This window comes from Lemur catta, chromosome 13 (assembly GCF_020740605.2).
Source record: "Lemur catta isolate mLemCat1 chromosome 13, mLemCat1.pri, whole genome shotgun sequence".
In the NCBI taxonomy this organism is placed as follows: Eukaryota; Metazoa; Chordata; class Mammalia; order Primates; family Lemuridae; genus Lemur; species Lemur catta.
This window is the reverse complement of record NC_059140.1, coordinates 81,530,307-81,556,109: the sequence shown is the minus strand read 5'-3', so window position 1 is coordinate 81,556,109 and position 25,803 is coordinate 81,530,307. Positions and strand designations below refer to the sequence as shown.

The 25,803-nt window shown below is 40.6% G+C and overlaps 2 protein-coding genes across 2 annotated transcripts in view; both read left to right on the top strand.

Annotated features, from left to right (window-relative positions):
- Positions 1-5,030, top strand: part of PARP4 (poly(ADP-ribose) polymerase family member 4) — a 72,148-nt gene extending 67,118 nt beyond the window's left edge. Inside the window, exons 33-34 of the mRNA XM_045567011.1 lie at positions 1,293-1,428; positions 4,627-5,030. Of these exons, the coding sequence (XP_045422967.1) occupies positions 1,293-1,428; positions 4,627-4,822 (332 nt within the window). The 3' untranslated portion in view covers positions 4,823-5,030. The remainder of the gene's footprint in view (positions 1-1,292; positions 1,429-4,626) is intronic.
- Positions 5,031-14,601: 9,571 nt separating this feature from the next.
- Positions 14,602-25,803, top strand: part of MPHOSPH8 (M-phase phosphoprotein 8) — a 33,723-nt gene continuing 22,521 nt past the window's right edge. The window contains exons 1-3 of the mRNA XM_045567708.1: positions 14,602-14,902; positions 22,417-22,572; positions 23,901-24,752. Of these exons, the coding sequence (XP_045423664.1) occupies positions 14,687-14,902; positions 22,417-22,572; positions 23,901-24,752 (1,224 nt within the window). The 5' untranslated portion in view covers positions 14,602-14,686. The remainder of the gene's footprint in view (positions 14,903-22,416; positions 22,573-23,900; positions 24,753-25,803) is intronic.

Sequence of the window (25,803 nt, the reverse complement as noted above, 5' to 3'; positions counted from 1 at the left end):
ACCCAGAAAAGTAGACATATTTGAGTCTTTGCAAATATTTAATATTGTAAGGTGTTCTCCCAATTACTTTGTTTTGAATAACTAAGTGCCAATTGAGGAAGGTACTCAGCCTGAATGGCCTTAATTAGTGCCAGATTTGGGATGCTTAGAGAACTTATCTGACCGAAATCCTAAAAAAAAGATAAAAAAGAAATTTAATACAGGTTTATTAAGTATTCCTAGAAATATGAATTGAAAATTGCAAACACTGAATATTCATTTACAAGCTTTTTGAAAACAACTTTTAAAAACAACTCATCCTGGAAATAGAAATCTCCAAATCAGGAGAGTGTTTTTCTTTGAAAAGTTGAGGGTGGAGGGTGGATTGTGGCAATTATACAAGGGGAGGCTTCACCTTCATGATATCTTGTTTCTTTTAAGGAAAAGACTTTGAAGCAGTGTAGGGAAATGTTGAGGGTGATGAGCTGGGCAGTGGATGGGTATTAATCATACTGCTCTCTTTTCTGTATGCTTAAAATATCTCATAACCAAAGAACCACGTTAAGTGGCTGCATGGTTTTGTATGTTGTAGTGATACAACAGTGCTGGGCATCAAACATCTTTGGTGGCAATAAAGGTGACTTACCTGGGAAACCATCAGATGCCTCACTGTGGCTCTAATGACGATGAAGATAGATGTGGAGGATTAGAATAAAATTAGTTTCATGAAATGTGCACTTGGAAAAATAAGAATATTTCAAAACTAATTTTTATATGAAATGATTTCAAAGAGGACTTGCATTTTTTAAAATAAACATGGGTTAATTTCTGAGTTCAATATATATAAGCATTCGTTTTTCAATTTTGATATGTTGTAATACAGTAAAATATCTTGATTTGGATACCTGTAGGTACCAATCACTAGAATTAATTTCACAGACCGGCATAATCAGTCATATCTGTTGTTTGCTGTTGTATATTTCGGTCTACTCTTCTGAGCCTAGAAATTGGCATTTTGTCATCGTACCGCACAGCTGCTCTGGTTATTGACAACGGCAAGGGAGGGGCACTCTGGGTACCGCTCAGCTTCCTAACAACTGTCAGAATACGTGATAGGCACATGTTCCATTTTTTTATTTAAATAGGCTAATTAAGGATCTTAATTAGCCTTAGTAGAGTAATACAGAGTTTGATGATCTGCTCACGTATTATGGCTTAACAGTAGTATAAATCTTTAATGGAAATGTTACAGACAGGCACAGTTTGAGATGCAGAGTTTCCAGCAGACATAAAGGAGTTTTTTTCTCTTTTAGGTATAAAAGGAAGAGAACGTCTCCTGGACCTAATTGCCACATTGCTAGTGCTACAGTTTCTTAGGACCAGGTTGGAACACGAGGGAATAGTCTTCAAATCACTGATGAAATTGGATGACGCTGCTTCCATTTCCAGGTGGCTTTAACTGCAGTATTAAGCAATTCACTTATATTTTCAACCATTTCTTAAATCTTACAAGCAGCTATAGGGGAATTACCTCACATGTGTTTACTACTTTGTAAGTATTCACAGGTAGCAGCTTGCCCACAATCCCCTAAGGTAGGCAGAGCTGACGCCACATTTTTGCCTGAGGCTGCACAGGAAGACTGGGGCCCAGGGGCTTACGTGTGGCTTACACGTGTGGTTTACATGAGCGCGTGGCTTACACGGGCACGGCTCTCCTGGCTCCTGACTTGGTACTTGTCACTACAGCATGTTGGTCCTGTGTGCTTTTGGAAGATCCACCATATGATTGTTGGGACCAGGCCTGTTCCCAATAATGGCAGGGCTAGGTTTCTCCTAATTTACTGTTTTGTAGTTTTAACTTCGGAACTATATGTAAATATTTTACATAATAATTGGCTGAGTGTGATAGCTCACCACCTGTAATCCTAGCGCTCTGGGAGGTCAAGGTGGGAGGGTCCCTTGAGGCCAGGGGTGAGCAACAACAAAGCAGACAACCCCTCACCCACCAGCCCAGTCTCTACAAAAAATAGAAGAATTAGCCAGGTGTGGTGGCCTGTGCCTGCAGTCCCAGCTGCTTGGGAGGTTGAGGCAGGAGAATCGCATGAGCCTAGGAGTTTGAGGCTGCAGTGAACTATGATGACACCGCTGCACTCTAACTGGGGGACAGAGTGAGACTCTGTATCAAAAAAAATTGTTGTAATAATGTATAAAGTTTAAACTCAAATAGGCCAGGCATGTTGGCTCACCCCAGTAATCCTAGCACTTTGGGAGGCTGAGATAGGAGGGTAGCTTGAGGCCAGGAGTTTGTCACCAGCCTGGGCAACATAGTGAGACCCTGTCTCTACAAAAAAAAAGAAGGATGGTTTGAACCCAAGAGTTGAGGTTACAGTGAGCTGTGATCGCACTACTGCCCTCTAGCCTGGGTGACAGAATAAGACCCCATCTCTGAAAGAAAAGAAAAAGAAAAAAAAATGTTTAATCAAATAGATAAACAAGTAATCCATGAAAATAGGAAGCAAAATGAAACAAATCTAACTATAGATCAAGTCGGTGGCTTAACCACCCAAAGAGGAATACTTTAAGATGATTTTAAAACATAGTACATAATCTGTCTATACCTCCCCAGTGGGATAGCACCTAAGGGTAAGAAGAATTACAAAGAATTCTTACTGTGAGTAATCACATTGTTAAGAGCACTTCTGATTTTGTTATTTTGAAAGATAGATATTAATATTGTTAGGAACTAAGATGTATAAAATCAAAGAAGTTAAGTGAAACCTCTTGAATCCTAAACTTGAATTAGGGAAGAGAATAGAGGAACATGTTAAATGACACCGTGGACGTGTAACCAGCAACGTCTGCAATGTGGGGAAATAAAAGATAAGAGCAAAAAGCAGGGGCAGGTGGAACCTATAAGTAACCTCAAAACCTCAACCAAAGCCAGGGTAGACCTTGTTTAGATCTGGATTTGAAAACCCACTGTATTAAAAAATGATGAGGTAAGGAAAATTAAATATTACTTAGCTATTTTGTGATATTAAAGAATTATTAATAACTATTTTTAAGTGACATGTTTAAAAGTAATTCTCATCCCGTGAGATACATATTTACAGGTAAAATTAAATAAGTAGAACTATTTTTAGCCTCTCACAAAGACTGATTAAATTCTTTATTCCCAACAGCATCAAACATAAAGTAGGTACTGAGAAAATTCTGAATTGAGCATTTCACTATATGTAATATATACCTCCATTTTTTAAAAAGCAACACCTCTTTAGTTTGCCAAAACAACTCCTTGAGAAAGGTAGGAATTTATTAAATAAATATCAAGAAAAACCACTTTGAACAACTAGTAGATGAGACTAAAAACTTAGTATTTGATTTAATGGGCACATCCAATGAGGTCCTTCTTCTGTGTAGAGTTTTCCCAACTCTGACATCTGTTAGAACAAGGATTAACTTCCAACCTGCTTTTTTTCTTTTTTTTATTGAGATAAAGTCTCGCTCTGTTGCCCAGGCTAGAGTGCCGTGGCGTTAGCCTAGCTCACAGCAACCTCAAACTCCTGGACTTAAGCAATCCTTCTGCCTCAGCCTCCCGAGTAGCTGGGACTACAGGCATGTGCCACCATGCCCAGCTAATTTTTTTCTGTATATATAATTTTAGCTGTCCAGATCACTTCTTTCTATTTTTAGTAGAGACGGGGTCTCCCTCTTGCTCAGGCTGGTCTCAAACTCCTGACCTCAAGCGATCCTCCCACCTCTGCCTCCCAGAGTGCTGGGATTAGATGTGTGAGCCACCGCACCCGGCCTGACAGTCTTGAATATTCAGTTGTGTCCACATCATTTTGTGGACACAAACTTGATGTTTATATGTTATGCACGTTTTGCTAGTAAGTTGTTCCTGGTTTATGTTACACAAGTAAATGTACGCCAGTTCCACAGGGGACTCTCAGGGATTCTGCAAGTCCCTGATCAAGCTGAGAAATCCCGGTACAATGAAAAGGAAAGAGAAACTGCAGCCTAATTTGTAAAGTTGTGCTCAGGCTTGTGCCTGAAGAAGAGTGGATTTAGATCCAGAAGAGTGGACAGGGGACAACAATTAACAAGTACGTAGAGGCTGGGAGCAGCTTCAGTTGTCCTGGAGGCTGCATGTGGAAGCCGGGGAGTGATTTCACTTGGCAATGCAGAGAGTAAGCTCAAGCAGTCAGACTGGTAGAAAGAACGTTCTTATGATGTCAAGGAGAACTGCTTTTATTAACACTTTGACTGCCACATTAGAAAAAAAATTTTTTTGCTTGGGGCCACGGTGTTTTATTATGAAAATAGAATAAAAACTTCAAAAACAAAACGATCCTTTCTAATTTAATGAAAAATTTGTTATTTTTTTATCATTTTCTGTGCGTGAGTTATATGTAACTTGAAAAATAGTTCTCTCGGCTTCCAGGATAAAGAGACGTTATGAGTTACATATGCTTCACGAGGCCCCAGGCTCAAAACTAAATATAACTCACATGGTAGTTAATGTGTTAAATATCTTCATTTTTGACAGAATCATTTTGTCCAATATAATGTGATAGATTTAGTATCTCATTACCTTTCACATGCAATTATATTCTAAAATCAATGGAAACATTCTCTTTAACCTAGGAATATTCCCTGGGATTTCGAGGCAATAAAGAAAGCGAATGAATGGGTAAGAAGAACCGAGGGACAGTACCCATCTATCTGCCCACGGCTGGAACTGGGTAAAGACTGGGACTCTGCCACCAAGCAGCTGCTGGGACTTCAGCCCGTAAACACCGCCTCTCCTCTTCACAGAGTCCTTCGTTACAGCCAAGGCTGAACCGAATGAAATTGGATTTGGATTTTAAGCTTTCCTCATGCTTCTGTATAGAAAATAATCAAACGTTAATAAATGCCTGTCATGAAATTTAATTATGATTTTATTTAGTATAGCAATCAGTCCCTTTAAAATAAGGCAAATAAATGGAAGCCCAACAGATTGTTTTAACCAACTAACGAGCAATAATAAAATGAAAATTACAATATTACAGTTTTTTTGTGTTTCAGAGTTTTAAGGTGATGAGAGACACGTGTGGCTGGTCGTCGGGGCTCGTTTCTGTCTCCGGTTCAGGGTCTTGTGGAAAGCCGCCCGCCGGCCTGAGCAGCCTGTCTCCAGGGCGCGGTGCAGACTCCCCGGTGTGGCTCCTGGTCTGCAGGTGCCTGGAGCCACTTCCTATCACTTAGAGAAACTAGATGTCCCAGGCAGTTCTTTCACAGATCTTGCTTTTGGTGTTGCGTATAAAAACTCATCACCAGACCCAAGGTCATCTAGCACGTCTGCTATGTTATCTTGTAGAAGTTTTCTAGGTTTGCATTTTACATTCAGGTCTGTGAACATTTTGAGTGGCGTTTTGTGAAAGGTGTGAGGTCACTTTCCATTTACACAACATTTGCAGGCCGTCGCCCCTCGACCTTTGTGTAAGACCAGATGGATTTCTTTGACTTCCTTGTCTTTTGGCTACAGTCCTGCCTGTTCTCATTGCTGCCATTCCCCAGATGCCCAGGACCTCCCTCAGTCATGTGTTTAAGGGTTGTCCTGCCTTCATCTGCAGTGACTTCCCATTTCCCGAGGTATGCCCTGCTTAATGCCCTGGGCTGTCACTACTAACCTTTTTTAAGTTCTGTTTATAGTGATCTAAATATGAGCAATGAAATTAAATAAAGGGAAAAGTGAAGAGTTCTTGCCTGTATTTGGAAACATTCCTTTCACTAGATAAAAAGCAGAAAGACAAAGTAAGAGAACTCTGTCTAGGTCTTATTTTAAGTTAGTATCAGCATAAGGAAGAAGAAACCAGGAAAAATTACTTCTGCAGTGCTAGATAGAGAGGAGCAGGGTGACGGCGTCTCATGACAGCTGCAGCATAGACCAGTCAGGCAGATGCTGCCGGCCCAATCCGAACGGACGCCAGTGGTAAGTATTTTTATGCTTTTATCTTTTAAATGCTATACCAGAATTAAAAGTGATTTATACGTTAACATTATAGTACTATGTGATTCTATATTTGTCTGTTTATTTACCTTTACCAGAGAGCTTTGTATAATATTTTCATATGTTTTCATATTGCTCTCCCTTTAGTATTATTTCTTGTAGGGCAGGTCTAGTGGTGATCAACTCCCTCAGCTTTTGTTTATCTGGGAAAGTCTTAATTTCTCCTTCACTTTTTTTTTTTTGAGACAGAGTGTCACTTTGTTGCCCTGGCTATAGTGAGTGCCGTGGCGTCAGCGTAGCTCACAGCAACCTCAAACTCCTGGGCTTCAGCGATCCTACTGCCTCAGCCTCCGGATTAGCTGGGACTACAGGCATGCGCCACCATGCCCGGCTAATTTTTTCTATATATATTTTTCTAGTTGTCCAGATAATTTATTTCTATTTTTAGTAGAGACGGGGTCTCGCTCTTGCTCAGGCTGGCCTCGAACTCCTGACCTCGAGCGATCCACCCACCTGGGCCTCCCAGAGTGCTAGGATTACAGGCGTGAGCCACCGCGCCCGGCCTCTCCTTCATTTTTGAATGAAAGTTTTACCAGCTATAATATTCTTGGTCAGCAAGGATTTGTTTTCTGTTGTTTTGAAATCACTTTAAATATATAATCCTGCTCTCCTGTGGCCTGTAGGGCTTCTGCTGAAAAAATCTGCTGATAATCTTACAGGAGCCCCTTTGTATGTGTTGGGTCTCCTTTTTCTTGCTGCTTTCAAGATTCTCTTTGCAATTCTGACAATATGTGATTATTATGTGTCTCCATATGGGTCTCCTACTTGGAGTTCATTGAGCTTTTTGAATTTGTATGTCCATTTCTTTACTCAAACTTTGAAGTTTTGGGACATTATTTCTTCAAGTAGGCTGCTGACCTTTTCTCTCTTTGTTCTCTTTCTGGGATTTTCAAAAATGCATATATTGTCCCACTTGATAGTGTCCCATAAGCTTCTTAGGCTCTCCCTACTTCTCTTCATTCTGTTTTTTTCTTCTTCTGACTCAATAATTTCAAATGACCCATCTTCAATTTTGCTGACTCTTTCTTTTATTTAGTCAAATCCGAACCCCTCTAATAAATTTTTCCATTCAGTTATTATATTCTTCAGCTCCAGAATTTCTGTTTAGTTCTTTTTTATAGTTTCTATTTGTTGATAGTCTCATTTTGTACATGCATTATTTTCCTGGTTTTGTTTAGTTATTTGTGTTCTGTTTTAGCTCATTGAGCATCTTTAAGATGGCAATGTTTACACTTGATCTTAGCCAAAAGTCCAAGAATCAATATGGTTATTTTAAATCCTTTGTCAGGTAATTCATAGATCTACATCTCTTCAGGCTCAGTTTCTGAAGTTTTATTTTGTTCCTTTGATTGGGCCGCATTTCCCCATGTTTTTGAATGCTTTGTGACCTTTTTTAAGCTTTGGGCATGTCAAACTGGTTTTGTATAAGGGAAGACTTTCACCAATCAACCTGGCTAGAGATTTTGGAGATTTTTCAAACCTTTTCTGGTGATGCATCTTATCTGGGCTTGTTTCTGTAATTTCCCAGTTAAAGAGGTTTACTTGCTTCTTATCTGGAGCCTGTAATCTCTTGCTGCCCCTGGTATCTGTCTGTCTGTCTGACTACAGTCTCTGTTGCCATAAGAAGCTGTGGTGCAAACCTTGATTCTTAGTGACCCTAACCTGGCATCAAAACCTCTGTTGTCATCAGCACTGCAAGTCAGAAGAGACAGAAACCTGTCCCTTAGGCAGGTCCCTGAAGAGCCTGAGCACTGGATGCATGGTGCCTTCTTCTCTTTCCCTCTTGAGGGAGAAGATAGGAGTTGGGATTTTTTTCCTAATCACACTACAGCATCCCAGGGAGGGGAAGTGGCTGGGGTAACAAAGAATCTCTCCTTGACCAAACTTTGGTCAGGTTCCTCTGAACCCTTTTTGCAACTAAGCCTTGACCTTTGGGCTTCTGTGTTCATCACAAAACCGCATCTTGAAGTTCTAGCAAGAACCCTACTGAATCAGTTTATCAGGAATCCTCCACTCTTGATATCTGATCACCCTCGATTTCTGATCAAATTCTTTGGGCTGGGTGTGGTGGCTCACACTTGTAATCCCAGCATTTTGGGAGGCTGAGGCAGGAGGATCCCTTGTGGCCAGGAGTTCGAGACATGCCTGGGCAACATAGTGAGACCCTGTCTCTACAAAAAAAAATTCCTCATCCTCCACCATCCCCTAGGCAATATCTGATCACCCTGGCCTGTCTTTAGCAAGAATCCTGTCAAATCAGTTTCATCAGAATCTCCCCCTACCCTTGATGTTTCCTCTTAGTAATTTTCTATCCACTCATACTGTCCCCATACTCCTTGTCTATAAATCCCTGCTTGTCCTTCCTCTAACTGGATAATTATCCTAGCTTTTCTTTGACAAGGAGAGATAAAATGCCACTCATTTTCCTACCTGCTTCAGCACATCTCTTCTTGGCTTTGTGCACCTCTGGGTGTTGCCGCCCAACCAGCTTCATTTACCCCTGCCCAAGCAACAGCCAATATACTGAGTCAGCAGGTTTTACAGCTGAGAAAGTCTGAGAAAGATTCCACATAGCGCTAGGCAGGGAGACAGAAATTTCTCAAATCCGCCTCCCCAAGAGCTTGAGAGAGGGTTTTTAAGGGTAGTTTGGCAGGGAAGGGATTAGGCAATTAGGTTTGTTAATTGGGGCAAAATTATAGGGATGTAGAAATCATTTTCTTGCGTTGTTTCAGTCCCTGGGGTCACAATTCCAGTTGAGTCGGTTTCTTGGTATGGGCCTCAGGTCTGGGTGAGCCAGCCAATCCACTGGAATGAGGGGCCTGGAAGAACTACCTTTAGGTTTTGAAACGGTGATGTTATCTATGGAGAAAGTTAAGAATCTCTATGGACACCAGCTGCATGGCTCTGGAGTCGCAATTACAGGGGGACAGTTACTAATTATTATCATTATTTTTAGGTAGGCCTGTGCACTATTTTAGCTAGGCCCTTACCACAGTTCTTGCCTTGCACCCCATTATTGAAGGGCAGTTTCATGGGAGCCGCAGCCTCTCATCTGGAGTTCTCAGAAAGGCAAGCTTGTGCATATGTTGTTGTTAAGCTGGTGTTTCCATGGCGGACAAGGGCCTGGGCTTCCTATTCTGCCGTCTCGCTTACGTCCCTCAGCACTGTTACTTCCAAGTATGTCGCGACTGGACTTGTGATCTTCCCTGAAACCTGTTTTCCCAGAGAGTTCCTTCTCCAGTGACACAGCAGCACCGTGCCCCCATCCAGTACTCAAACTGGAAACTTAGGAATTATCCTTGACTGTGTCCTCTCCCCCGCATCAAATTATTAACCAAATATTCTTGATTTTGCTTCAGAAATAGCTATCAAACCTATCCATTTCTCTTTACTTCTATACAACACCATCCCGTTTTATCTGAATGATTATAACAGTCTCATAAATGGCCTACCTGCCTCTACTCTGACCCCTGCAATCTAGTCTCCCAACTGTAGGTAGAGTGATTCTCCTCAAGTGCGTATATGGCCCTGTTATTCTGCCACTTAAAACCTTTCAGCAGCTCTCCACTGTCTTGGGATAAATTCCAATCTCTTTTAAAAGGTTTACAAGACCCCTATTGTTTAAAAGTCTCTGATCACCCCTCCAACCTCACACAACAAAGAATTATCTGGCCCAAAATGTCAATAGTGTGAAGTTGAGAAACCCAGTCCTACAGGATGGGCTCACAAAATTAAAAGAGTCAGCCAAGAAAGAGGGAGAAACGGAATCCAAAAAACCAAGAGATCCAACATGAGGCAAAAGAAATCCCCCAGACTTATACATTATAATTTAACATAAATGATCAACACCAAGTTATTCCTGCTGCTGTTGGACTTCTTGGGCCTTGGAGGGTGCCATGTTGCCTGACACTGGTCTTTTCTCCTTCAGTGTTCCTAATAGGTAGGTTATTCCTGTGCCCACTGTCAGTTGTAAGGAGGCAGCCTGAAAATCATATTGTGGGATTGCTGTCAGCTTTAGCCTTGGACCTGGTCCAGAGAGGAACAAGTTTCATGTGCTCTCAAAGCCACAATATGACGTAGTCAGATGAGACTGAGAGTTCCTCACATAGAAAATTTGGTCCTGCTTAAGTGGATTTTAAAAAAATGGGATTTAGGAACTTACCTGTGAGCTGTTCCTGCCCCTGGAATCGTGCATTTCAGTTTCCCTGTTAGGAGGGTGGTTTGGGAAAGGCTAGTCTGAGCTCCACACTAGTCTACGAGTCCAACCACTAGACTGATGAGGACCTTCTTCACACCTTGGAGAAGCAGGCTTTTTGTAACTCTAACTGGCTGTTCTACTAGACCTAGAATAGATGACAGGGACAGTGGAGAGTTATCAGCCAATTGCATGACTCTGTCCTTGCAACAATAAAAATAAATTAAGCAGGAATTTATCAGAGTGATGTTGGAGTCTAGAAAAAGAACAACAGAATAAACCTAAAGAAATTAATAAGCAGGAATAATGAAGATAAAACAAATTAATGAATTTAAAAAACAAAGGAAAAAGTCAAACAGCAATAGATTGCTAAGGAAAACCAAGGGCTTGATCTTAAAAAAAAAAAAAAAAATAGACAAACCCTTGGCAAACCTGCACAAGAAAGAATTAAAAAAACACAAATATATAACATCAGAAATGAGGAAGGGGGAAATACATACATGGATGTGATTAAAAGAACTATGAGAGAATTCCATATATAACTTCATGCCCATGAATTTCAAAATCTCAGGTAAATGAACAGTTTTCTGGGAAAATATGTAAATTATCAGATCAAGATGTTAAAAGCCTGAATAGCTTAGTGATCTGTAGGGGAACCACTCCACCATGGCCCCTAGCCAGCTTGTGCTATCACCATAGGCCACACAGGCAAAGGCTTGGACCACAGCTACTGTGAACCTTGTGATCCCCTGGAACACAAGAGGATGACAGCTTTAGAGGAGCTGCCCCAGGCCTTCTCCCACCTGCCTCCCCACACGCCCTTGGCAGGCTGTCAGGAGAGAGTTTCTCATGGCTGTCCAGTTCTGATGGGGTCTGAAGCTCATACTACAAATCCTCAAAGCTACAGTCTAGCGCTGGACCCTCAGCAACAGGGTATCTCACAACTCATGTCATAATAATCTAGATCTTTTTGTTTCCATGTCCTTTTTGGGGTGTGGGACAAGGACCAGGAGGAGCTGGCATCTTAGACTACTCTTCTTTTTGCTGTTTATATACATAATAAACCATCCAAATCTAAAGAGGGCTCGTTGTATCTTTATTGGCTGAATCTGTCAGGTCTTGGCCTTGCCTGCTGTGTGCCGGACAGAATCACAGCAGATCGGCTGTCTTTTCTTGGTTTACTAGATTAAGGGATTTAAAAGATTGATAGTGCCCAGTGGCAAAGACAGCATGGGTAAACAGATACTTCCTTACATTGTTGCTGGAAACAAATACAGTTGGCCTTCCAACAGCAGATCAAAAATGTAGTTAGTCCTATGATGGTTGCATCTGTACTGAACATGCACAGACTTTGTTTTCTTGTCATTATTCCCTAAACAACACAGTATAGCAACTATTTACATAGCTTTTACATTGTATTAGGTCATATAATCTACAGATGATTTAAATTATAGGGTAGGATGTGTGTAAGTTATCCACAAATACTACGTACGCCATTTTATGTCAGGACTTGAGTGTCCGTACGTTTTGGTATCTACAGGAGTCCTGGAACCAATCCCCTGTGGTTACCAAGGGACAGCTGTATTGGTAAAACAAAATTTGGCAATATCTATTGCCTTAGTCTAATGTCTTAGTGTGTTTTCTATTGCTTATAACAGAATATCTGAAACTGGGTAATTTATAAAGAAATGAAATTGATTTCTTATAGTTCTGGAGGCTAGAAGTCCAACGTTGAGGGAAGGGCACCTGGTGAGAACCTTCTTACTGGTAGGGGCTTTCTGCAGAGTCCTGAGGTGACACAGGGCATCACATGGCCAGGGGGCTGGGTGCTAGCTTAGGTTTCTCTTCCTCTTCATATAAAGCCAGGAGTCCTACTCCCCTGATGACTCATTAATCCATTAACCCATTAATCCATGAATAGATTAATCCATTAATGAAGGCAGAGCCCTCATTACCCGATCACTTGTTAAAGTCCCCACCTCTCAATACTACCACATTGGGGATTAAGTTTCAACATGAGTTTAGATAGGGACAGACATTTAAGCTGTAGCATCTATCAAAATATAAATCACTACCCTCTTTGACCTATAAATTCCACTAATAGAAATTCTACTTTTAGAAATTTATCTTAGAGGAATATGTAAACACACACATGCTATATATATTAATATATGCATATATGTATATATTGCATTTGTAAAACAATATACTGTAGAGCTCATTTAAAAAATGTTTATATGGGTGTTTATATATGTATGGGATACAAACGTGTGATGTCATATTACAAACTGGTTACCTTCGATAAATAGGAACTTTATTTCTATTTTATGTATTTTTAAATTAATTGAACGACTTTTACCATGAATATATGTATTAAAATTATTTTATTTCAAAGATACATAAAAGCAGAGAATAGTTTAATGAACCTATCAAGATTTAAAATATTTAAAATATGTTGCCATGTTTTTCATCTCAAGTTTTTATAAACCTAAAACAGTCTTCTCTTGCCTTTTTTTTTGAGACAGAGTCTCACTCTGTTGCCCGGGCTAGAGTGCCAATCCTCCTGCCTCAGCCTCCCAAGTATCTGGGACTACAGGCATGTGCCACCATGCCTGGCTAATTTTTTCTATATATATTTTTAGTTGTCAAGCTAATTTCTTCCTATTTTTAGTAGAGACGGAGTCTGGCTCTTGCTCAGGCTGGTCTTGAACTCCTGAGCTCAAACCATCCGCCTGCCTCGGCCTCCCAGAGTGCTAGGATTATGGGTGTGAGCCACCATGCCCGGCCTTCTTTTTCCTTTGACTTGAAGAAACAGGGTCAGTTGTCCTACCGGATATCCCACATTCTGGATTTGTCAGACTGTCTCCTTTTCCTCTTTCCCCTTTACTCCTGTAACTGGAAATTAGATCTAAATGCCTGAGTAGATTAAGGATCAACATTTTTGTTAACAGGAGGCATATAGTCTGGTTGTTCTACTCTTAGTAATGCTAACATTCATCAGTGGGGTTTACAATGTGAAACTGGGTTTCCCCTGTAACCAATAAATAATCTGTGAATACCCAGTTCCTCATCAACCTTTCATTTAATGGCTTTGTTCTCTGGCTCTTTTTCATGCAATATTATGATTTTCTAACTTTTAAAAAATACTTATTATCTGGAATTCTTCTGTAAAAATGAGCTTTCCCCCATCAACTAATTATTATTTGGTTACAATATTTTTACAAAGTTATTTAAAATCTCTACATAAATATAATTGTCAGAACTGTTGTGGCTTCCTCTATAGACTGAGTGGTCCCACGTAGGTGGAGACTATGTTCTATTGATCTTTGTATTACTATTCCTAATGCCTAATATAGTGATAGTACATAGGATGCATTTAATAAGCCAAACAAATAATAAATCATTGAGCCAACTTAAAGATCTGGTGATCCTCTCTGAAGAGATTTGCTGGATCATAGATTATTCTTTAGTTAAACCTCAGATTTGGCAATGAGGACCATCTTGTAATTAAGTTCACCATTCAAAGCAACAAAAATAAAAAGCTCACTGCCATAAAGACTTCAGTTGCATATGTGAAATTCAAAGTGAGAAAAATATATTACCCTTATGTGGATTTTCCTAGCAGGATTTTGCAAAGAGGAGTCCCTGTATATCAAAACAAAACAAAACGAAAAAGAGATGTATGAAGCTACAAAGCATTCGTTTTCCAAGTTCTAGTAGTGCCTTTTTGTTTTTTCGTTGAAAATATAGAAGAACGTGATGAAAGGATTTGTTTCTTTCATCACGTTCTTCTCCTCTTTGTCGCCCAGGCTATAGTGCAATGGTGTGATCATAGCTCACGGTAGCCTCAAACTCCTGGGCTCAGGGGATCCTCCCAACTCCGCCTCCCCAATTGCTGGGATTCCAGGCGTGCTTGTCCTTATCTTTAAACAATACCTATTAAAATATAACAGCGGTGTGAGTTATATTTGATTGGATCATTCACGTGGCATGGGAGAGGAAACCTGCAGCCTTGAGGCCGAAGGATTTCCTGAGCATCTGTTCTGCTAGGCCGGGGCTTGGGCAGCAGCAGAGTCCCTTTCCTAGAAAGTCACCGGCTCTGGCCCGCCAGCGTCCTCCCGAGGCCGCCCTCCTCCTGCTGCCCAAGGTCCGCGCGGCAGCGGCCTCGCCCATTCCGCTCCAAGGCCCATTCCGCCCCGCCCGCAGGCCGCGTTCTTCCGCCCTGGACAGCCCCCCCCACGCCCCGCCCACCTGCTTCCCGTGGGCTCCGCGGGGGCTCCTGCGCGCCCGCGTTTACGTGATTGGTTCCTGCACGTGTCACTCCAGGGCCCAGAGCCCGCCATTGGCCGGCTTTCGTCACGCCGCCGAAGTGGATTAAGGCCGAGCGCGGAGCGCGAGGAGCTGCTGGGTGTGTGTCGCAGCCAGTTTCCCTCGGCGGTTTGCTGAGCTCCTGCGCTGCCATGGAGCCGGCTGTGGAGGGAGCGAGCGCGACCGCAGCCGCTGTGTCAGGTGCCCACACCAATGATGACTCCCCCGAAGTCGAAAAAGGAGTCGGAGCGGCGGTTGAGAAGAAGGACGCCGCCGCCGCGAAAGGATCGGAGCCCGGTGGGGAGAGCGAGGAGGACGGAGAGGATGTGTTCGAGGTGGAGAAGATCCTGGACATGAAGATCGAGGGGGTAGGTGGGGGCCGGGGCTGTGTTCGCGGGGAGGAGCTCGGGCCGTGGAGACCGAGCGGGGACGTGGGGTGCGGAGCCGGCGCGCGGTGTGTGCGGACAGAGCGGGAGCCGAACGTTAGCGGGCGAGGGCGGGGGAGAAGCGGAATGTCGTTGCGAATGGACTCTTTGGGGCCGTGTGTGAAGGATGCTTCAACAGGTTTTAGAGAATTGATTTGGCCGGAGAGATGAAGCAGTTTGGGACGTGGTGTGTGGCTGTCTGGGGGTGCAGACGCCTGGGAAGGACTTCGGTGGTCGTCGGTGTTGGGGAGCGTGAAGGGGCCGCTACGCTATGCCGGGAAGGAGTGGTAGGGTAGCGAAATAATGTTGCTCTTCGTAGTCCATTGTCCACGCCATAGTTCCAGGGTTTTCTAAACCCGCGATCGAGTCTCTGGTTTAAAACCTTAAGGAATTCCCATCAGCCTTCGGAATGGAGTCCCAGTCTCTCTCAAGAGGGCGGCATTTAAAAGCCTTCAAAACCTGGGCGGTGTCGTTGCTCCCTCCCCGTGCGCCGTGGGGCGGTGGCCTCGCAGCGGCACCTGGGGCTGCTCCGCACGCGCACGTGCCTGGGCGCTCGGCTGTTCTCGCCCGAACCGTTGTCTTCCCCGTCCTTGTGAAACCCTACTCAGTTTTCAAGTCCTCGGGGTCCATTTCTCTGGGGAAAGCGTTTTTTGACCCTGAGAGTGAGGTGCTTTCTCGTCTCTGTCCCTATTCCACTTCGTAAGACCTCCGTGAGGGCACTGAAGACATTGTGTTTGTTTGTCCTGCTAGATTGTGGACTCCTTTAAGCGGCGGGGGTGGGGGGGGGACGGAGCATGGACAATTGGAAAATAATGTTTTAATAGTTAGGTGACCAGAGGGCCCATGCAGTGGGCGGTCTCTATGTTGTATTCTTTTTATTGTCTGTTATTTCTCATTTGTCATATGCCACTTTGTGTTAATTTTTTTGTGCATTCATTTGGCACTTTTTTTTTTTTTTATCAACTACTGTGTGCCAGATGCTGTGTTAGGTCCTCACAATATAGAGATTAATTGAAGCCTACACAGTTGCAGACACTGGAGAGTTATCTTGACCAGGGAAATAATTGAAATCCAGTGTCACTAATATTGTTATTTGCAGTACAGCAAAGACAGAAATATGTTTACTTATAATTTCTCCAGATATATTGTAAGCACCTTGAGGTGAGAGGAGAAGCCAGTCATAGACTGTTTTGTATTGCCTGCATTTAACACAGTGCTTGGCACATAGAAGATATTTAGAAAATGTTTGTCTAGGTGGGTAATATCTTTAGGGTTAAGATGATTCACCCATTCGTACAGTGTTTAATTTTGCCTCAAAGAATTGTAGGCACTGTAGGCCTTGTGTTTTTTAGTCTAAAGGTCGATGAAACTAAGAAACTTAAATGTGTAAGGCAGTTAGACTTTAGTGATGTAAGGTTGAGTTAAAATTCTAGTTCTTGGATTTTTAGGTCCTCTTAACTAAATGGTTTGTAAGATGGAAGGTATTATCAGTTCAGAAGAACACAGCTGTGGCAGTTTTTTTTTTTTTTTTTTTTTGAAACAGAGTCTCACTTTGTTGCCCAGGCTAGAGTGAGTGCCATGGCGTCAGCCTAGCTCACAGCAACCTCAAACTCCTGGGCTTAAGCGATCCTACTGCCTCAGCCTCCCGGGTAGCTGGGACTACAGGCATGCGCCACCATGCCCGGCTCATTTTTTCTATATATATTTTTAGTTGTCCAGATAATTTCTTCCTATTTTCTTAGTAGGGACGGGGGTCTCGCTCAGGCTGGTCTCGAACTCCTGACCTCGAAGCGATCCACCCGCCTCAGCCTCCCAGAGGGCTAGGATTACAGGCGTGAGCCACCGCGCCCGGCCAGTTTTCTTTATTAGCTACTGAGTGAGCCAGCTAGTGGTCTGCCATCTAGTCATTCACAAACATAAGGGTTCTGATAGTGATTTGTTAGGCTTCCTCATAGTCTAAGGGTTTAAAATTAATCAGAAAAACTTAAAATTGACTCACTTTTTACCAGTTTGTATATTTCTTGATTGCTAACTTATGTATGAATAACTGGCCTAAGAACTATGGAAATATATACATATACCATTCTAACACATTATTATTTATAATTTATTTAGGGTGATAGAATACGGAAAAAATTAAATTCCAGTACTGCATATTATGTTTAATTTCCAAATATTTGAGGATGTTATATTTATCTTTTTAAAAATGATTTCTAGGTTAATTGTGTTTTGGTCAGAGGATATTCTCTATATTATGGTCTTTGAAATTTGTGGAAACATGCTTTATGGTCTAGCATATGGTCATTTCTGGTAAATACTTCATGTGTGCTTGAAAATAGATCTTTAATTGTTTAGTGAAATTGGTCAGATAGGTCAGATTTGCTAACTGTGCTGTGCTGTTGAGATTGTGCTTTGCCTTTTTTTTTTTTGGCTTGATTTTATTTTCTATGTGTTTTCCTGGAGAGATGTGTTTAAATGTCCTGTTTTGATTTAGTCCTTTTTCCCTTTGTAATTATATAATTTCTGCTATAAATACTTGCTTTGAGTTTTACTTTGGAATTATTAAATCTTTCCGGTGCATTTAACTTTTGTGGGGTGGGGAGGTTGTGTTTTTAATCCAGGCTAATCTGTGTACTTCATAATCCTAAAATTGATTGTTGTAACTATCATTTTTTTAATGTGATTCTTGTTAGAGTTATACTAAATTTTTACTTCTATTATTAACATACTTCTAAAAGGATAATAGTCTGTAACCTCTGTGTACAGTGGAGAGCTGCTTGAGCTCTTGTTCTAAGGAGGTTTTAGGAAAAACCCAAACTGCTAATATTCAGTAGAAGTCCATTGAAATGCTTAATTACAGTTGTGCATTTTTATTAACATTTCATATTGATAATGTATTCAGACCCACTGGCCTTGATTTCTTTTTCTTTGAAAGACTGAGTCTCACTCTGATGCCCAGGCTGGAGTGCAGGGGTGTGATCATAGTGCACTGCAGCCTCAGACTCCTGTCCCAGCCTCCCCAGTAGCTAGGACTACAGGTGTGGGCCATCACAGCCAGCTAATTTTTAAAATTTGTCGTAGAGATGAGATCTCGCTATGTTGCTCAGGGTGGTCTTGAACTCCTGGCCTCAAGTGATCGTCCCATCTCGGCCTCTCAAAGTGCTGGTATTATAGGTGTGAGCCACCAGGCGTGGCTGTTTTTTTTTTTTTTAAACAAAAATTTTAAGCTGATTATCTAGTGTATACGATCTGATATGATAGTAGGATTATCTCCTGCCTTTTACCTTGGCTCACTGATTAAGCTAAAGGAAAACTTTGGCTATCAAGAAAATAGACTATTTCTGGAATTTTGAAGACATGTTTATAAATTCCAGGCTGTTGTGAAATTTTCTAATATTTGGCAACCCCCTGGACAATATTTGGATCTACACAACTCCTATAAAAGGACATCTAACAGGGATTTCATCTGTTTTTGTATACTGCTATGCCTTTAGGACCCAAAAAGTTCCTGACACATAGTGATCACATTCAGTAAATATTTACTGAATAAATGAAGCAAAACTGCTGAAATAGAGGCTGATAACCATTATCAGTAATTTAAATCTGGAGCTGGAAGTGGGATATGCTTCTTCATACTTTAGAATGTTAATACCCTGATTCTTGTATTCTTGTTGATTAAATCAAATTTCATTGGTGACTGGCCTTAAATTTATGACACTGTTAACATAGAAGTAAAGTTTACTATTGTATCCACTGCTCAATTTTTTTTTTTTTTTTTTTTTTTTTGAGACAGTCTCCGTCTGTCACCCAGGTTACAGTGCAGTGGCATCATGCAACCTCAAACTCCTGGGCTCAAGCGATCCTCCTGCCTCAGCCACCCAAGTAGCTGGGGCTGCAGGCTTGAGCCACCATGCCTGGCTAGTTTTTCTATTTTTAGTAGAGACGGGGTCTCACTCTTGCTCAGGCTGGTCTGGAACTCCTGACCTGAAACAATCCTCTTGTCTCTGTCTCCCAGAGTGCTAGGATTACAGGCTTGAGCCACCGCACCCAACCACCACTACTTTTTTTTTTATTATTGGAAAAGTTGCAAGAATTTTATAGAGTCTCATATACTTTCACCCAGATTCCCTAGTTGTCAAATCATTTATCATAATTGCTTTATCTTTTGTTCTTTTTATATACATTTTTTTCTCGACCCATTTGAAACTAAATAGTGTTTTTTTTTATTAGTCAGTAAATTTAATGATTATAGCAAATACAAAGTTGTTTTGTAAATGACTGTTGGTTGATAATTGACTTAGTAAATAGTGTTTTTTAAAAGCTGTATTGAATAACAAATTTACTGTTATTTTTATGCACACACATATACAAGGATCATTTGTTCTCATGACCTCTTGTTGATAAAATAGCATATTCCTGCACCCTATTATAATGACATAACCCTTTATATGATAGTTCTACCAAGACCAAGCATGTTGCTTTTAGGCAGTTGTGCATGCTATTGACTAAGATTTCTTTTCTTTCCCCCTATTCATGCATGCTGTCTCACCTTTGTTTAATTTCTTCAATTTTAACTGCACCTTTATAGAAGCTCTTTTAAAGTTGTATATAATAGTAGTTTTCCTTTTGTACACTATTTTGTTAAAAAGAATATGCATACATTCTCAACTAACATAATCACTGTCTTCTCAGTTAATGTAGCTGAGCCATAAAAGTATATTGATGTCCCCTTAACTATTATTTTAAAATTTTAAGGATTTTCAGAATTATCTTTAAAAGTAAAGATTTTAAGTCTGCTCTTTTCTCATTATTTCTTAGTTTCTAATCCTACTAAATGCTGATACTGGATCTTTCTACAGATGGCCGAGTGTGAAGGGAAGTTTGGGTATGACTGAAGGGTAAAATGAGAGGGAGCAGTTCTTGGCAGTCAACTTGGACAGTTTATTTCCTTGGTGGTGGTAGAAATAAAATCAGACAAGTGTTCAGCATAGAGCTAGAAGGTGCTCTGCAGTTCATGTGGACAACAACCACGTTGTATGTTCTTGCTTCTCAGTGAGATAGGGTATTGAGCAGAAAAGATAAACTAGAAATCTGGAAAAGCAAAAATTTGGAAATCTATATGGTAAAGATTTAATAGCCATAAAGTAGTAAAAAGAAAAATTCTTATAGATGAGGAAGAAAAATGGGCAAAAGATACAACAGGTAATGAATTTTTTTATTATAAATGCACATATATATCATAAAATTGGCAGCCATTTTAATCAGTTTTAAGTGTGCAATTCAGTGGCATTAATTACATTCACAATGTTGTACAACCGTTACCATTATTTCTAAAACCGTTTCATCATCCTAGAAACTCTGTAACTAATAGACGATAACTTCCCATTCCTCCTACCCCAAGTCCCTGGTAACCTCTAATCTACTTTCTGTCTAATGAATTTGCCTATTATAGGTACCTCATATAAGTAGAATCATAAATATTTGTCCTTTTGTGTTTTGCTTATTTCACTTAGTATATTTTCAAGATGCATCTATGTTGTAGTATGTGTCAGGATTTCTTTTTTTTTTTTTTGGGATCCGGGCTAGAGTGCTGTGGCGTCAGCCTAGCTCACAGCAACCTCAAACTCCTGGGCTCAAGGGATCCTTCTGCCTCAGCCTCCAGAGTATCTGGGACTACAGGCATGCGCCACCATGTCCGGCTAATTTTTTCTATATATTTTTAGCTGTCCAGATCATTTCTTCCTATTTTTAGTAGAGACGGGGTCTCACTCTTGCTCAGGCTGGTCTTGAACTCCTGACCTCGAGCGATCCTCCCGCCTCGGCCTCCCAGAGTGTTAGGATTACAGGCGTGAGCCACCGCGCCCGGCCTCATTCGTTTTTAAAGCTGAAGAATATTCCATTCTGTGTATGTATCACATTTTGTATCCGTTTATCCATTGATGGACACTTGGATTACTTCCACTTTTGGCTGTTGTGAATAATGGTGCAGTGAACATTGGTATAAAAATATTTGAGTCCCGGCCGGGCGTGGTGGCTCACGCCTGTAATCCTAGCACTCTGGGAGGCCGAGGCGGGTGGATTGCTTGAGGTCAGGAGTTCGAGACCAGCCTGAGCAACAGCGAGACCCCGTCTCTACTAAAAATAGAAAGAAATTATCTGGACAACTAAAAATCTATATAGAAAAAATTAACCGGGCATGGTGGTGCATGCCTGTAGTCCCAGCTACTCGGGAGGCTGAGGCAGTAGGATCGCTTAAGCCGAGGAGTCTGAGGTTGCTGTGAGCTAGGCTGACGCCACGGCACTCATTCTAGCCCGGGCAACAAAGTGAGACTCTGTCTCAAAAAGAAAAAAAAAAAAATTTGAGTCCCTATTTTCAATTCTTTTGGGTATATAGTTACATGTGGAATTTCTGGGTCATAGGATGATTTTATATTTAATTTTTTGAGGAACTGCCTGTTTTCCATAGTGGCTGTACCATTTTACATTCCCAGCACCAACATAAGAAGGTTCCAATTTCTCTGCATCCTTAGTAACACTTGTTTTCTGTTGGTGGTTTTTTTTTTTCAATAGCCATCTAATAGGTGTGGAGTGTTATCTCATTTTGTGGTTTTGATTTGCATTTCCCCAAGGACTGATGATGTTGAGAATCTTTTCATGTGCTTGTTAGCGATTTGTATATCTTCTTCATAGAAATGTCTAATCAAGTCGTTCACCCACTTTTGAATTGGTTTCTTGTATTGTTTGTGAGTTATACTTGTTTGTATAGTCTGGATTCTAATCCCTTATCAGATACAAGATTTACAAATATTTTCTCTCATTTTGTGGGTTATCTTTTCACTCTGTTGGTAATGTCCTATGATGTACAAAAGTTCCTTTTTTTTTAAGAGGTGGTATTGCTCTATTGCTCAGGCTAGACTGTAGTGGCATGATCATGGCTCACTGCAACCTCAGATTCCTGGGCTCAAACAATCCTGCTTCAGCCTCCCAAGTAGCTGAGACGACAGGTGCGCATCACCATACCTGGCTAATTCTTCTATTTCTCATAGAGACGGGGTGGGGATGGGGTGGGGTCTTGCTGTGTTGCTCAGGCAGGGCTTGAACTCCTGGCCTCAAGTGATCCTCCTGCCTTGGCGCCTCCCAAAGTATTGGGATTACAGGCATGAGCCACCATGCCTGGTCTATCCCAGTGTTTTAAAAAACATACTGTATATATGTTAATAAATGCAATAGGTGAAGGAAAATAGATCAAATTGTTATCAATATCTTTGGATGATTTGGTTCTTCCTATTTTCATTGCTTTTCAAATATTACACACATTGTTTGTAGATCAGCGATGGTGTTTTTCTTAAGCCACTTGTTTTAAAGTTCTTTCATATCTTCTCAGCAGTTTTGTGTTTTGGGAAATTTAATCAAGTCAGTAATGTCCTTTATTTACCTTTTTAAAATTTATGGCACAGGGTAAAGTGCTTTACAAAGTCCGCTGGAAAGGGTATACGTCAGAAGATGATACCTGGGAGCCTGAGATTCATTTGGAGGACTGTAAAGAGGTGCTTCTTGATTTTAGGAAGAAAGTTGCGGAGAACAGAGCCAGAGCAATTAAGAAGGACATTCAGGTATCGTGTTTTGACTCACATTTGGTTTTTTTTGTTTTTTTTTTTCATGTACGTAGTTTATTATAAATGTTACTGTTTTAAAGTATGTGTTGTAAATAATTTACGAATAACAAAATATACAATATTCCTTAGTATAAATTCCATGTAGCCAGTTGATTCTTACAGAATTGCTTTCAGTGATTTTTGCTGAATTCTTCTTTCTGTATGCAACCTATGATTGCATTTGACAAACAAGCATAGTTTGGATGTGAATATTGGCATTTTCCTTTAAGTTAAGAGTGAGATGAAAGTAGGAAAAAAGACATGTCAAAACTTGTTTGTCCAAGTTGTGAGCAACTTGTTTTTGTATATTTTATGTTTAATCTCCATTATTAGCCTATGTTTTATGTCTGCTTTTTCTGCTAGTTAAAATAAAATAATTCTTAGATCACTTTATACGGTTATAAATCTTAGTCCATTTCAGATTATTCACAGGCAGATTTTCCGGGTCTTGTTTTTCTTTTCTATTTGGACTTCAATTTTTAGCTATTTTATTGCTTTTTAGTAGCTCTTCCTGATAGTAGGCGAGAGTGAAGAAATCAGAGGGACTCAGATAAGTCAGACCTCTATCATGAGCGGTTTGGAAAAAGATTGCGATGGTAGGCTGCAGTTGGGTAATATGAAACTAATGCACAAATTTGATTTCTGGGTTTTCCTTCATGGATTTGTCTTTTTTTTTTTTTTTTTTTTTTTTTGAGACAGAGTTGCCCCTCTTTTAGGGTGCTGTGACATCATCATAGCTCACTGCAACCTCAAACTCCTGGGCTCAAGTGATCCTCCTGCCTCAGCCTCCCAAGTAACTGGAGCTACAGGTGTGTGCCACCACACCTGGCTAATTTTTTGATTTTTTGTAGCGATAGGGTCTTGCTCTTGCTCAGGGTGGTCTCAAACTCCTGAGCTCAGGCTATCTTCCTGCCTCGGCCTCCCAGAGTACTAGGATTACAGGCGTGAGCTACCGCGCCTGCTTAACCCACTATTATTTATAACCCACTATGAGACTGTTATTGTTCACTCCTGCTTCTGTTTGGGGCCTTTAGCAGCACTAGAGCTTTTTGTCCCTCTGTCTGTGTCAGCTTTTAAAAATTGATGTTCATCATCACCAGCAGGACCTGTGTGCTAAATCAAATATATAAGAAGTAGTATGTAACTTCAGTTTAGGTAAGTAAGTTTAAGGAGTTGAGATTCTGTTTGGGAAAAGAACACTTCTACCAGATTTCATTGGTACTACTTTTCAAAGCCCTTAATTTTTATGTTAACGAGTATTTTTTAACTTTTTTTGTATTTTGTAGAGACTATCCTTAAATAATGATATATTTGAGGCAAACTCCGATAGTGATCAGCAAAGTGAGACCAAAGAAGATACTTCCCCGAGGAAGAAAAAGAAAAAATTAAGGTATAGAGAAGAGAAAAGCCCAGATGATCTGAAAAAGAAAAAAGTAAAGACTGGGAAACTGAGAGATAAATCCAAACCAGACCTGGAGAGCCCCTCGGAAAGTTTAGTCTTTGATTTAAGGACAAAGAAAAGGATTTTGGAAGCCAAAGAAGAATTAAAGGAGTCCAAAAAGCCCAAAAAAGATGAAATAAAAGAAACTAAAGAAGTAAAGAAAGTTAAAAAAGGTGAAACAAGAGATTTAAAGATTAAAATAAGAGAAGATCCCAAAGAAAACAGAAAAACAAAGAAAGAGAAATGTGTTGAATCTCAGGTGGAATTTGAATCAAGTGCACTTAATGATTCCCCGTTGCAGGAGCAAGACAGTGAAGATTTACATTCTGACAATAGAGAAGAGAAACAAAACATTAAAAGTGCAAAAGATAGAGCAGGGCAGGATGCAGGGCAGGACCAACCTCCTGATAAACAGCTGGACAGCGTTGGGAGTGCTGACGAGGATGCTGATGTCAAGGCCAAGAGGAAAAAAAAAACCCTGAGAAAGGCTGAGGAACCCAAAGAGAACAGGAAGCTAGAAAACAGGAATGCTTTCTTAGAGAAGAAAACTGTGCCCAAAAAGCAGAAGAATCAAGATAAAGGCAAAAGTACCACTGAGTTAGAAAAGCTGACGCCTGCCTCTGCCCAGAAGCAAAAGGGTTTGAGGTTGGGTGGGGAAGAGCGAGGCCTCAGGTCCACTGACCCGACGACGGAGGAGGTAAGGGCTGAGGAGTTACCAGCGGGCGGAGAGATAACCTTGCAGATTACAGAAATACCCGAGCAGACTAGTGCCCTTGTGAGTGGTCAGGAAGTTTCACAAATAATGAGACAGATAAACTGTAAAAAGTGTTTCCATCATCAGCTAGTTATGGAATAGTGTGACAACTATGGGCAGTTTTAAGTGCTGAAGATCCTCCAGCTGTTGGACACCACCCCCACCAAGTTTATCTCTTGGTCTGACTTATTTTCTCCTAGATTAACTACAGCTAGAAAATCGAGGACTAACGTGTGAACAGAAGTAAGGATTTCTTTTTAGAGGTACTGAGATGTAGCATTGTGTAGTCAGGGTTACAGCTTCATGAGCTTACTTTGTTAGCTTTTCATATCCTACTTGGTATTTTCCCCCGTTACGTTAAGAATATACCACTGTTTACTTAAATAGTAGTACACAGAGTGCATTAACATTATAAATCTTTTAATTCTTACAAAAATATATTTAGTAGAGAATTTGTCCCATTATAAAAATTATTATATGGTTTTTCAAAATGGAAATATTTTCCAAATTATGCAAGTGTTTACATATGCAGTGTTTATCAAGGGCTATGCAAAAGGTAATTTTCTTTTTATTCACTATTCCCAGTTTTGGGAATTTATCTTAAGTAAATCATTTTCAAAGGGGGAAAAAGCTGTGTATACAAACAAAGTTATTTATGACAGTTATTTTCATTAGTGAAAAACTGATAGCAGTGTGACTTTCTAGCTGTGGGGGAAATGGTTAAGAAAATGTTGGTGTACCAACTGAGCGACTGTTACAGCCATTGAAATACTGATTTTGAGGTCAGTATAGCACTGAGGTCAGTGTAGCAAAAACAGAAAAGTTTAGAAAATGTGGAGAAGAAAACCCTACATACATATTAACATAATTATGTAAAAATATCTATGTGAAGAAAAATGGATTTTTAAAAAATCCATGCAGAGGTACAAGAATCAGAGGAACATGGAGAAATAAAAATAGTCATGCTTGTTTAATAAGACTGCAGGTGAAATGT